Below are 11,766 nucleotides of genomic sequence, written 5' to 3'. Positions count from 1 at the left end.
TTGAATAATGAAGAAAGCCGGGTTTCAGCACAATGGTTTGCAGGATCATGGGTCGCTGCAACTAATGACGCCAACCAATGGATCCAAGTCGACCTACGCGCCGCAATGTGGGTTAGCGGTGTGATGACTCAAGGAAGATATAGCCAAGAACCTTTTCAGATGGTAACCAAATTCAAAGTGGTATATTACATCTATGGATCTAAATGGAAACACTTTAAAACGGCTGATAACCAAGAAGAGTTGGTATGAAATATAGAGTAATATATTTACCATTATAACAAAAAAAAATACATATGAAAGAATATCTTTTTGTAAGAAAGTCTTTATAGGAAAACTAATCACATTCATCAGCATCAGCATTGATAGCATACCACTGTCATTTGCATACAATTTGGCAGCCCACTATCATTGTATTGATATCAATTGAGATTCACTGTTAATTATTTGAACACAAGTGGTTTATATTTTGAAAAGTAGTGTGGGTAATCTATCGGAATTGTTCAAAGTGTATCTTTATTCATTATGATTCATTTAATTCACTGAGCAAAGTGCATTAGTCAAGATAACCACACGAGACCGTGGAGTAATCGCATTTACTGCATTGGTATTGTGAACATCTAGGTACAAATATCTTCAATTAAAACGCAGTCAATCCAATGACTTGTCAGTAAAAACAATCACTGCATAAGTTAACTACTGTTTACTTACTGTATTGATATAATCGACTGCCTTTCAAGTATTATGATGCGCAATTCAAATTAGGCTCTTCACCGAGTAAACCAGGCTTCTAATTTATTGAGTAAAATATGTGTCATACGACGAAGCAGTTTTGCCGTTAGTATTTATAATGCCTTTCAACGCCTGTTCAAAGCATTACTTTTTCTATTCAGGTATTTGATGGGAACACCGACCAGGACACCGTTGTTACCAACCTCTTTCCTTCATCTGTTCGAGCGACTACGATCAGAATAATACCCACTGAGTGGATCGTCCATATCAGCATGCGATTTGATCTCTTAGGATGCGAAGGTGAGTCAATATGGTTTGTGGTGATAGCTCAGAAAGATTCTGATACGCCTGGAAAATATTGACATGTTATATTTGTTATTTAAACACAAGTGTCATTTAAACGAAATAATGTCATTTCATATCACTTAATGAAGAAATTAAATTAAGGATTTTGTAGTTGCTGATTACCGTTATTTATTTTTTATTAGTATTGCTATTATTATTATTATTATTATTATGTCTAGTTATCAGCGGTATACCGGACAAAATGCCAAGGTGGGCAAAATCAAAAGTTCAAACCTACCCACTACCAAAAATGACTTTACCAGGAAGTATGCGCTGAAATGGGCTAAAAATAAGGATGAATGTGACCTAAAACAGGCCTAACGAAAGATGACATCAAAATTGGTCAATTTGGTCCCGGTATCTGGGCGGCCGGTATGCCATTACTAGTTATACTTATGTTGGCAACATTTCAGGGCGTTCGTCGGACTGGCTTGTTAGGAATCTGTTCATATCTTAAAACAAAGTAGCCCGTCTACGACGTTTGGACGTTCGCCATGTTTCACACTGCATAACTTAAAGTGTCAATGTTCCTTTTTTTCCAGCACCTCAAGAGTGTTATGACATATTGAACACATATGGAAGAAACACGAGTGGTATTTATTGGATCTATCCCATTATAAACGGTACCTCAACACCAAAACATATTCAAGTATGGTGTGACATGGACACAGATGGGGGAGGCTGGACGGTGAGTCTGTTGTGTTAATAATTTAAATCAAAATCGCATTTCAATGCAGATTCATGAATAATACACTTCTGAAGTGTCGCGTTCCAAGTTTCAAGATTGTAATTTTACCTTTTAACAATAAATATAGGAGGAATGGTTTTTAGAATGAAAGATATTATTCTGATTAAATTGTATACAATTCATATTCACAATACAGTTTGCAATATTCCAGGGAATATTTCATACGCCACTCCACTTTTTGACCCCACACCCCACACACACACAGTTTGTCACTTTTAAAACTGGACCTTCGTGCTGGTCTAATCAACTGAATATATGAATGCAAAACCCACCCAAGTCCATACGTTGGCCAAATTGAGTTAAGCATGGGAAACTGTTGCTATAAATAGGCATGTCATATGTATGAAAGAACAACTCAAAATCATCCTCTGTGTCTATTGAGCATGTGAAAAATAGCATGTATGAAAGAACCACCCAATTCCATGATTTGAGTCTTGTAACACATGGATTGAAATCCAGTATGTATAAAAGTCCACTTGTAACATATTCATTGCTGGAGAGTGACTTTTGAAAAAAAAATGGGTTTAATAAAGGAAAGTGTGTGGTTTATATTACATGGCAGAATGCTTGTCAACATTATACATACCGGTGTGCTTTATTTTGTATTATCTTACTAGTGGTAATCTCATTCCAACATTGTTGTCTTTGTATATGATTCAAAAACCACCCAAGTCCAAAATTTAAAATGAACCCCACGAAGTCCCTGAAATGCTAATCGTCATACCTAATACAGGTTATTCCACTCATTTGCACGTAAAACCAGGTAAATCTAACTGAAGGAATTAAAATGATACACAGGTTTTTCTATCAAAATCACGTCCCATGGACTTGGGTGGGTTTTGTATTCATGTATTCAACTGCTTGTAACGTTGCTTCTTACAATCACATTAGATTCAACATGTTCAACGGGGTGTCAAAATACGCTGGATTAGATGGTGAATCTTTTAAACAAATAAGTTTACCCAAACATTGTGTGCTTTTAAAATTAGAATTTATTTTTTTCCAAGTAAAATTTTGGCGCAGTATAGATTCCTGTAATGGGATAGCTATAACATTAACAGGTTACTGAATACGTCAGTGTCCATATCAGTTCAGATGGAAAGGTTGTAGTTGCACCTTATTCAGCAATTGTACCACGTGTTTTTTTAAGGCATTTTGTTTAATACAATCAAGAAGGAAATTATTAAGTGATGAGCTTGAAGCTTCTGCTTTGGTACAGTGCAATATGTTTATACTTTAATGTTTTGTTTAAAATTCAGAACTTTTCCATTCACTATTCATGGCAATATTTGACATTTTGTCCGAGAAACCTGTGATATATGCAGTTTAAAGTTGCCCAGCTTTAATTCCTTATATGCTGTGCAATATGTTATAAGTATTTTAACTTTGCGAAGAACATTTGAGCCAAGATGACAAGATGACAATGATTAACATGTGATTTTTGATATCATGCAACATTATTTTGACATTTAAAAAGATTTAATTTATGCATTGCCTTTTTTTGGAAATATTCCACGAATATTCAACTGAATTTTTTTTAGCCAATAATTATTTATGCAATAATTACAAATATTAACATAAAGATATTTACAAGTTCTGAGTATCATCTTTGCAAGGTTTCGTGTAGTATTTTCTCATTTGAACAAGACCTAATTAATTAAACGTTTTGTAAGAAACAGATTGTTCAAGAAGAATGAAAAGGATTTCTCTAAACAAAATAAAAAGCCCATTAACATGTTAACAACTGGTGCGAATTGTTTTGAAAGATCTCTCTCTCTCTCAAACTTGGAAGTTAATTGACACACGCGTTATGCAATCGCTCATTTCTTCGCAATCAGTCAGTCGATTAAAGTAAAATCACCCTAAGTGCAGAATAAGAAGGACCACACGATATAGTTTTTGCATTCTAATGCATATTTCTCAACTTATATCCAAATCCATATATCCTGTAAATTTTTGCTGGGACACCCAGTACATATTAGTTTGGCTGTTGTGGAATCATGGAATGTATACATATATTTGTCTAATTCCAAATGGATGATGGTAGTCCAGCTATATTTTCTCCATCGTGTCGTCTGTGGCGTGAAACTCAGAGTAACAACTACTATTCAGTAAAGTCTACAACGTATACTTAAATGGATACTCTAAATAGTTTCATGTGTAGATTTGTTCGTGTGATTATCCAATTTTTGATAGACAAATCCAAAGTTTTAAAACTCTAAATTCGAAGATTTAGAACAGCACCTCAATACTATAGACCCCAAAATGGATCCATCAAATTATTGGTGTACCGTAATACACACACACCAATATTTGAGCTTTACCTCGAAGCATCCGTTACACCAAAACCTCGGCGTAATAAGAACACTCTTATACAGAATGCACAACATAGTGACTGAAGACATCTTCAAAAATGAAGAGGATAAAAGAAAAAGAAGAGCCCTTGCAAACTGTTGTTACCCAATTGACAATCGCAAAGGTAAAACAAAAAGTGCAAAATAAAGCAAAGAAAGGCATAAACACCAGCAAATCAGATAGCAATCCGTCTAAAGGAATGGTCGTCATCCATACATAGAAGGACTTTCAGAAAAACTTCAATACCTTAAAGAGCTTTATAGTCCATCCCAAAGATAAAGGAGCTCCCAACGGGACATTTGAGGTAAGCATACAAAAAGTATGTGGACTGCATACAAAAAGTATGTGGACGAAACAAGCAGGGCCTTTGCAACAAGACCTCAAGAACAGATGCCGATAAGGTATCAAGCAGCAGAAATTACACCAGAGCAAAGAGGAAAGAATCAATGACAGAACGAAATAAGTCCACCACATTTCTCAAGAAAACCATGATATCCACTGGGAGGGGACACACATCATAGACAAAGACTCAAATCAGTACACCAGAAAGATCCACGAAGCAATATTGATTCGCAGAAGAGGTGAACCATGAACAGAGACATTAAAATGTATTCTTTTGATCACGTATTTAACTCACTGATCAAGCACACATCACATCGTAGGAACGAGGCCTACCAGTTCCCGCATAAGATGCAGTGGGCATGGAAAGCACATGTGATCACGGTAGCATACACCCTGCTATCAAAAGGTAAGAAACGTGAGTTTTAAATTTTACTGCGTTTAAAGCGATGTTTCACTTTGTGGTAATTTCATCTCCTTGATATCTAAAGTCAGGTGTTTCAGCGACGTGTTGATGGTTCAGAGGATTTCTACCGTGGATGGGTAGATTATAAGGCTGGGTTTGGTGACCTTGCAATAGAACATTGGCTTGGTAATGATAACATTTATTCCCTAGTTAACAATGGCAAGACTTACGAGTTGAGGTTAGACTTAAAAGACGGCGTTGAATGGAAGTATGACTTGTATGCGTCATTTGTCATCAGTGACGAGGCGGACGATTACACATTGACGCTTGGAGTAAATATTGGCGGAGGAGGTAAGATGATGTGAACCTTATTTGTTTATTTGTTTATTTATTTATTTATTTATTTATTTATTTATTTATTTATTTATTTATTTATTTATTTATTTATTTTTTTTTTTTAATTATTTATTTATTTATTTATTTATTTATTTATTTATTTATTTATTTATTTATTTATTTATTTATTTATTTATTTATTTATCTATTTATTTATTTATTGAGCACTTTTTTCAAAAGATAGTCTTGAGTAAAATGTTGTTATTTATTTATTTATTTATTTATTTATTTATTTATTTATTTATTTATTTATTTATTTATTTATTCAATAATTTGTTTATTATTTTGGCAAGGTCTGGCAGACCCAATATTGAACAAGCCAATAAATTGACAGGATTGCCCTTACAATTAAATCAAAACATTAATAGAAAAACATGTACAAGCAAAACATTTATCAATGGTATAATTTAGGGAAAGACGTATCTTTTCTGGTTACTAAACTAGAGCCAAACGGAGAAAATGCAGGCTGCTCTGTTTGGCTCTGTTTTTTTGTTTTACTCTGTTTGGCTCTCTGTTTGGAAATAAAGTTATTGTTCTTCTCTGATTCACTCTCTGCTATGAATAAGCATCCATTTTGTGTTTCAATTTTCTTTGTAACGTATTATTTATCTCTGTTATCTCTTTAGTTATCGTTATTTCGTTTGTAACTTTTTTGATTCTCTCTTTATTCAGAAATAAAGGCCCAAAACATTTTCAATTTCTATATGAATTATTTTTTCCGCTTTGTTTCAGTCTTTGTTATGAAATACCCCCCCCCGCCCCATTTAGTTAGTAACTAATTGTTTCTCTCTGGTAATAAAATATCCAGATGACAGCGTATTTGCATGTAGGGGTGGTGTGTATGGTACCTGTGTAATTTCTAGTGTTACTCATATGAATCAGAAAAATAACAACAATGACATGGCAGAAAGTGTAAAAAGTTGCAAAAGAAATAGAAAACAATGGATGGCAGGGGGACGTTAAGCAGTTATTACTCTTCTATAATTCACTCTCTTAGGAAATAAGGGGGTTTCCCCTAGCCTTATTTTTAACACCATAGGTGCGTGTTTGTGAGGGTCTTAATTGGGTTGTCCTGTATCGTACAAAGACCGCAAAAAGTCAAGAATTAATTAATTAAAGCACACAGATGGAACTGTTACATCAGACAGGTCAGAAATTCTGCAAATATGTGCAGAGTTCTACCAAGACCTGTATACTTCAACAACAACTCAAGAGAAAGGCAAACCAAAAGACACCAATACAAGCGTTGAAGCAACAGAGGTACCTCCAATTCTACACAATGAGGTAGAAGAGGCCTTAAGACAAATGAAGGACAACAAGGCACCAGGCATTGATGATGTTACACGTGACATAATCAAAGCCGGGGGAGAGGATGCAATACTACAGCTCACAAAACTTTACAATCAAATACTGGAAACAAAGAAGATACCAAAGAAATGGAAAGAAGCTAAAATTATTTTACTTCACAAAAAGGAGGACAAGGCAGATATCAAAAACTACCGCCCAATCAGCCTTCTTTCTCATGTATACAAGATATTCACAAAAATCATCCAAAGCAGAGTAAAAGCTACATTAGCTACCAAAATCAACCCAGAGAGCAAGCCGGTTTTAGGGGAAGATTCTCAACCACAGATCACCTACAGGCGATAAATCAACTGATTGAAAAATCAAATGAATACCAGCTCGATTTATGTCTTGGTTTATAGATTACCAGAAAGCATTTGACTCCATAGATCATACGGATATGTTTGATGCACTGAGGAAGAGCGGAATAAACGAAAACTACATCTGTATCTTAGAAGATATATACACAGATGCCATCGCCAAAATACACATAGATGATGTTTCCAAGAAGGTGAGAATAGAGAGAGGAGTGAGACAGGGAGATACATTATCACCAAAGATTTTCACAGCAGCACTGGAAGAGGTTTTAAAAAAGTCTAACCTAGAGAGAAAAGGAATCAGCATCGACGGGGAGATATTAACAGATCTTAGATTTGCAGATGACGTTGCACTAACAACAACATCGGTGAAGGATATGGAAGACCAACTGAACAGCTTGTGCAAAGAAAGTATACATGTGGGACTACAAATGCACAAAGGAAAAACACAGTTTATGACAAACTTTGAGACAAAAGAAACAATCACAATAGCAAATCACCAGATCAAGAAAGTGCACAACTATAAGTACCTAGGACAGACCTTGAGAATGGATACCAACACAGCTGAAGAGATCCTAATCCGTGTAAAGGCAGGTTGGAGATGCTTTGGTATGCATAAAGAACTGCTGACAGATAAAAACATACCACTGTCACTGAGGCGAAGAGTTTATGACCAGTGTGTGCTAATAACTATGACCTATGGTGCAGAGACTTGGTCAACAACAAAAGAAATGGAACAGAAATTGGTAACAGCACAGAGAGCTATGGAAAGGAAAATGCTCCACCTCTCATTGCGTGAGAGAGTCAGACATACAGAAATCAGAAAAGTAACCCAAGTCAAAGACATCTTGCAAAAGATTAAAGAAACAAAATGGAGATGGGCAGGTCACTTATCAAGAACTGACGATAACAGGTGGACGAAGAGACTTACAGAATGGCAGCCAAGGACTGGAAAAAGGAGAAGAGGAAGGCAAAAAAGACGATGGAGAGATGACATCACCACCTTCATGAGTACAACAGCTTGGGCATCAGCGGCTAGGAACAGAAGGAGATGGAAAATGCTGGAGGAGGGCTTTACACAGCAGTGGGTGAAACAGCCTGATGAGTATCGTACAGAAGTGATGTTCTCGGTGATCCTGTGCTGTTATTTTACCAAATGCTTGAATATGTTCAGTATTTGTCACAATGTATGGGTGTGCGCCGTTCTGTTTTGTTTGTTGATGCTTGTTTGTATATATCAGAGTAAACATTCGACTATGGTGCGAGAGGTTGCGGGTTCGAACCCTGGCGGTGCCTAGTACGCTCTCGTGGAAAAATTGAGTCAGCTTGAAATTCCCCTGGACCAGGAACTTACTGCTAATTTGTCTCGTTATAACCCGTACGAAACTCGGGGAGCTGATCCTGGTTGCGAAGGATATTTGTGGAATGTCTAGGGTGTGCGCTCTTGAAGCAGCAATGTCCCTGAATTGTTGTTTAATGGTGTATGGAATGATGTGGGGCCGTAGTGGTCAGCGGCAACATGTAAAGTGTGCTGAGGCTTGTGGATCAACGTATAGGCGTTTTTTTATATAATTGTGGGATTTGTCTTGACGTCATCTGAGATTTAAAATTTATGACATGATGACACAATTCGTCGTCCGTATTCCATAGTGGCGTATAGTGGGGGCACCGCGAATAAACAACTTTTCGAGAAAATCGGGTTTGAAGAAATGCCAATTTAAAATCGAGTTGTGTAAATCAGACATTCATTATATTTTGTAAATGATGTGAAATTTCTGTAGTAAACTAAATAGATTTTATTGTTATATATTTTTCAAAAGAAATAAATACATACTATTGCTGGCAAACTGAAAATAAAACTATACGTCACTATGGAAAACAAACAAAACGCAATACCCTAACCTAACGTTAACCGTACGCCACCTCGGTCGCCGTGTAATCCATATGGCGTTACTTTTCGTCGTTCGTATTCCATAGTGGCGTATAGGTCCGATACGTGTACGCCACTATGACATACAATGTGTTTCATTTTTGCCGATATTTCATAATTATAAAATGTGTATAAAAAGTGGCGTATGGTCGATACGCCACTATGGAATACAAAAAATGTCACTTTGTAACTATACGCCACATTTAATTAATTAATTACTAATTAATTAGCTAATTATGACTGATGAGACTTAGAAAAATGAAAGAGAACATCATTAAAAACATATGTGCTAATTTTCAAAAAAATGACCAAAAATCACTATACCGAATTAACCGAACTTTTGTGTAAGCAAGTGAACATAATAATAACACTACCACCACCACCGCCACCACCAACACCACCACCAACAACAACAACAACAACAACAACAACAACAACAACAAGACTTCAAATCTCGTTCATATGTTTCCCTTTTCTGCATTGTTGGGGTCCCTTGTGATTGATAAAGGTTCATTTTTCAAATCCAATAAAAATGAAACTCGTGCAGAAGTATTTTCATTCCTTCTCAGGAATGTTGTTCACTCTGGTACTGGTGTTTCTAGATGTTTTTAGAACCGGTAACACTCTTGGCTGGTTTTGATGACGTCACCAAACATTCTTGTTGCCCAGTATTTATGACCTGGTCATAAATTTTGCCCAGTCTGTAAACCTTCTTGTTCATGGTGTATTTCAATTTATTTCGGAACCAGATTGCTTCCTTTAGCTTCCAATGATATGAGCCTCCTGCCACACAATAACGTGATTTTCTCGAGCAACATGTTCTGTAATGGCTGATTTGTGAATTTCTAAAGCGGATGCTTTTCTTTGAGACCTAGTGAGGCTCTTGCACTTACATGTACTTTCTCACTTTCTGATTTCTGATTTGTTAATCTAGTCTCAAACACGCGGCCTGTTTCACCGATATAAGTATTGGAGCAGTTCTTGCGAGGCATCTCGTACATAACTTCAGCTGATTCTAATCGCGTTTGTCTTTGGGATGCACTAACATGTTACGTATTGTGCGGTGAGCTTTTATGCTGGTAGATAAGCCATGTTTCTTAAAAACTCTAGAAATCGATCATGACAAAGGGCCGCTCCATATACAGGATGCCCACTAGACCTTTACTCATCTCCTTACTGTCTTTGGAGGGCCTTTTCTTTGTTTAAGGATTCTCTTTGTCCGCTTTGACCACGCAGGGCAACCGCATCTGGTAAGGGCTTGTTTTTTGTGTAACGCATCCTTTATCTGATCTTCAGTTTCAGTTACGATGGTGTATTTTCTATTGCCAGATAACTTTGTGCCATACTCATTGGTATCCATAATTACAGTGGCACGTCCTCTGTCTGCACCTATAATCTTGACTGATTTTTCTTTCTTGGTTTAATTCGAGTCTTTCCTCTTATATTAGATTTCGGGGGGGGGGGATTGGTTGATTTTATTGCACTTACGACCTCCAATCTGAGTCGTGCCGCAACTCCACTAGACAACTTTCAGCACGTTCTTTCACATGCTACTATGTACTCGCTTATTATGGAGCGATCTATACTGTCCAGGGGTATGGCATAATTGAGGCCAATACTAAGAGATTTATCTTGCCCATTAGTAACTGTAATTTGTATTTAGAGAAAATAACTACCCACCGATTCACCTGGGTTCCGCTGAGGTCTAATTCATCAAGGGGACTTACAGACTGGACAAAATGTATGACCAGGTCATAAATACTCGACAACAAGAAAGTTTGGTGATGTCATCAAAACCAGTCAAGAGTGTTACCGGTTCTAAAGACATCTAAAAGATAAGTACTAGGGTGAACAAGATTCCTGACAGGAAGTGAACTATTTCTGCATGAGTATCATTTTATTTGATCTAAAAAAGAACCTTAATCAATTAAATGGACTATGAACAATGTTGATGAATCCGTTTCAAGAAGCGTCGTTTATTATTATATATGTATTCTAGTACTAGTACAATGGACGAATGTGCCTTTCATATTGACTTGAAGTTGTATTTAGTCACATTTTATAATATGTTTGTTTTCTCCAGCGGGTAATTCATTCGCTGCTCAGAATGGACAGGCATTTACAACACATGACGCAGATCACGATGACTATGGTAATAATTGTGCCGTCGAATTCAAAGGTGGTTGGTGGTACGGGTCCTGTCATAAAGCCAACTTGAATGGACTCTATCTTAATGGACCGTATTCTAGCTATGCTGATGGTATTGCATACGTGTCATGGAAGGGTCTTCAGTACTCATTAGCTGTAACGGAGATGAAGGTTCGCCCCGCAGCACCTTGAAACCACCCCGCTACAGAGCTCCATATTAATTAAAAAAACACAGAAATATGATTATGTCAAAGTATTGTAAACAATTTAACACTTACCTCTAAATTTCTTAAAATTAACCTAAGCTATTGCGAGTAGGACAAATCCAAAATATAATTAAAACAGTTAATTCCTAAGTCATTTTAGTCCCCATTCTTAATCTCAGAAATTTAGAGAATACCAAATTCCCAAATTGAATATCCAGTTCTACTCCTGTTGAAATGTATCAGTAATGGCGCTGTTTAATTGTTGTGGGAACTGGGGATGGCCGTATGCAAATGTTGTGACGCAAACGACTCACTCCACAACACAAACGACGCATTTTACGAAGGAAACGGTGACTTGAATCTGGCTTTTAAACGGATATTTTTTTTCCGGAGATTTTCATTACTAATCAAAAGAAACGGGACAATTTCATGTTACTGAGTTACATAATCAGTCCGGTCCGACTGCCTGATCATGAAATACTGCCGAATTTGACAGACTAAGG

The 11,766-nt window shown here is 36.6% G+C and overlaps 1 protein-coding gene across 1 annotated transcript; it reads left to right on the top strand.

Annotated features, from left to right (window-relative positions):
- Positions 1–7,008: 7,008 nt before the first annotated feature.
- On the top strand, positions 7,009–11,249 carry LOC140139032 (uncharacterized). Its single transcript, XM_072160814.1, has 2 exons — positions 7,009–8,089; positions 10,993–11,249. Exons 1-2 carry the CDS (start codon positions 7,009–7,011, stop codon positions 11,247–11,249), a joined length of 1,338 nt encoding a protein of 445 aa, XP_072016915.1.
- The last annotated feature ends 517 nt before the right edge of the window (positions 11,250–11,766 follow it).

Source organism: Amphiura filiformis, chromosome 18 (assembly GCF_039555335.1).
Source record: "Amphiura filiformis chromosome 18, Afil_fr2py, whole genome shotgun sequence".
Classification (NCBI taxonomy): Eukaryota; Metazoa; Echinodermata; class Ophiuroidea; order Amphilepidida; family Amphiuridae; genus Amphiura; species Amphiura filiformis.
This window is presented reverse-complemented; position numbering and strand designations above follow the sequence as displayed.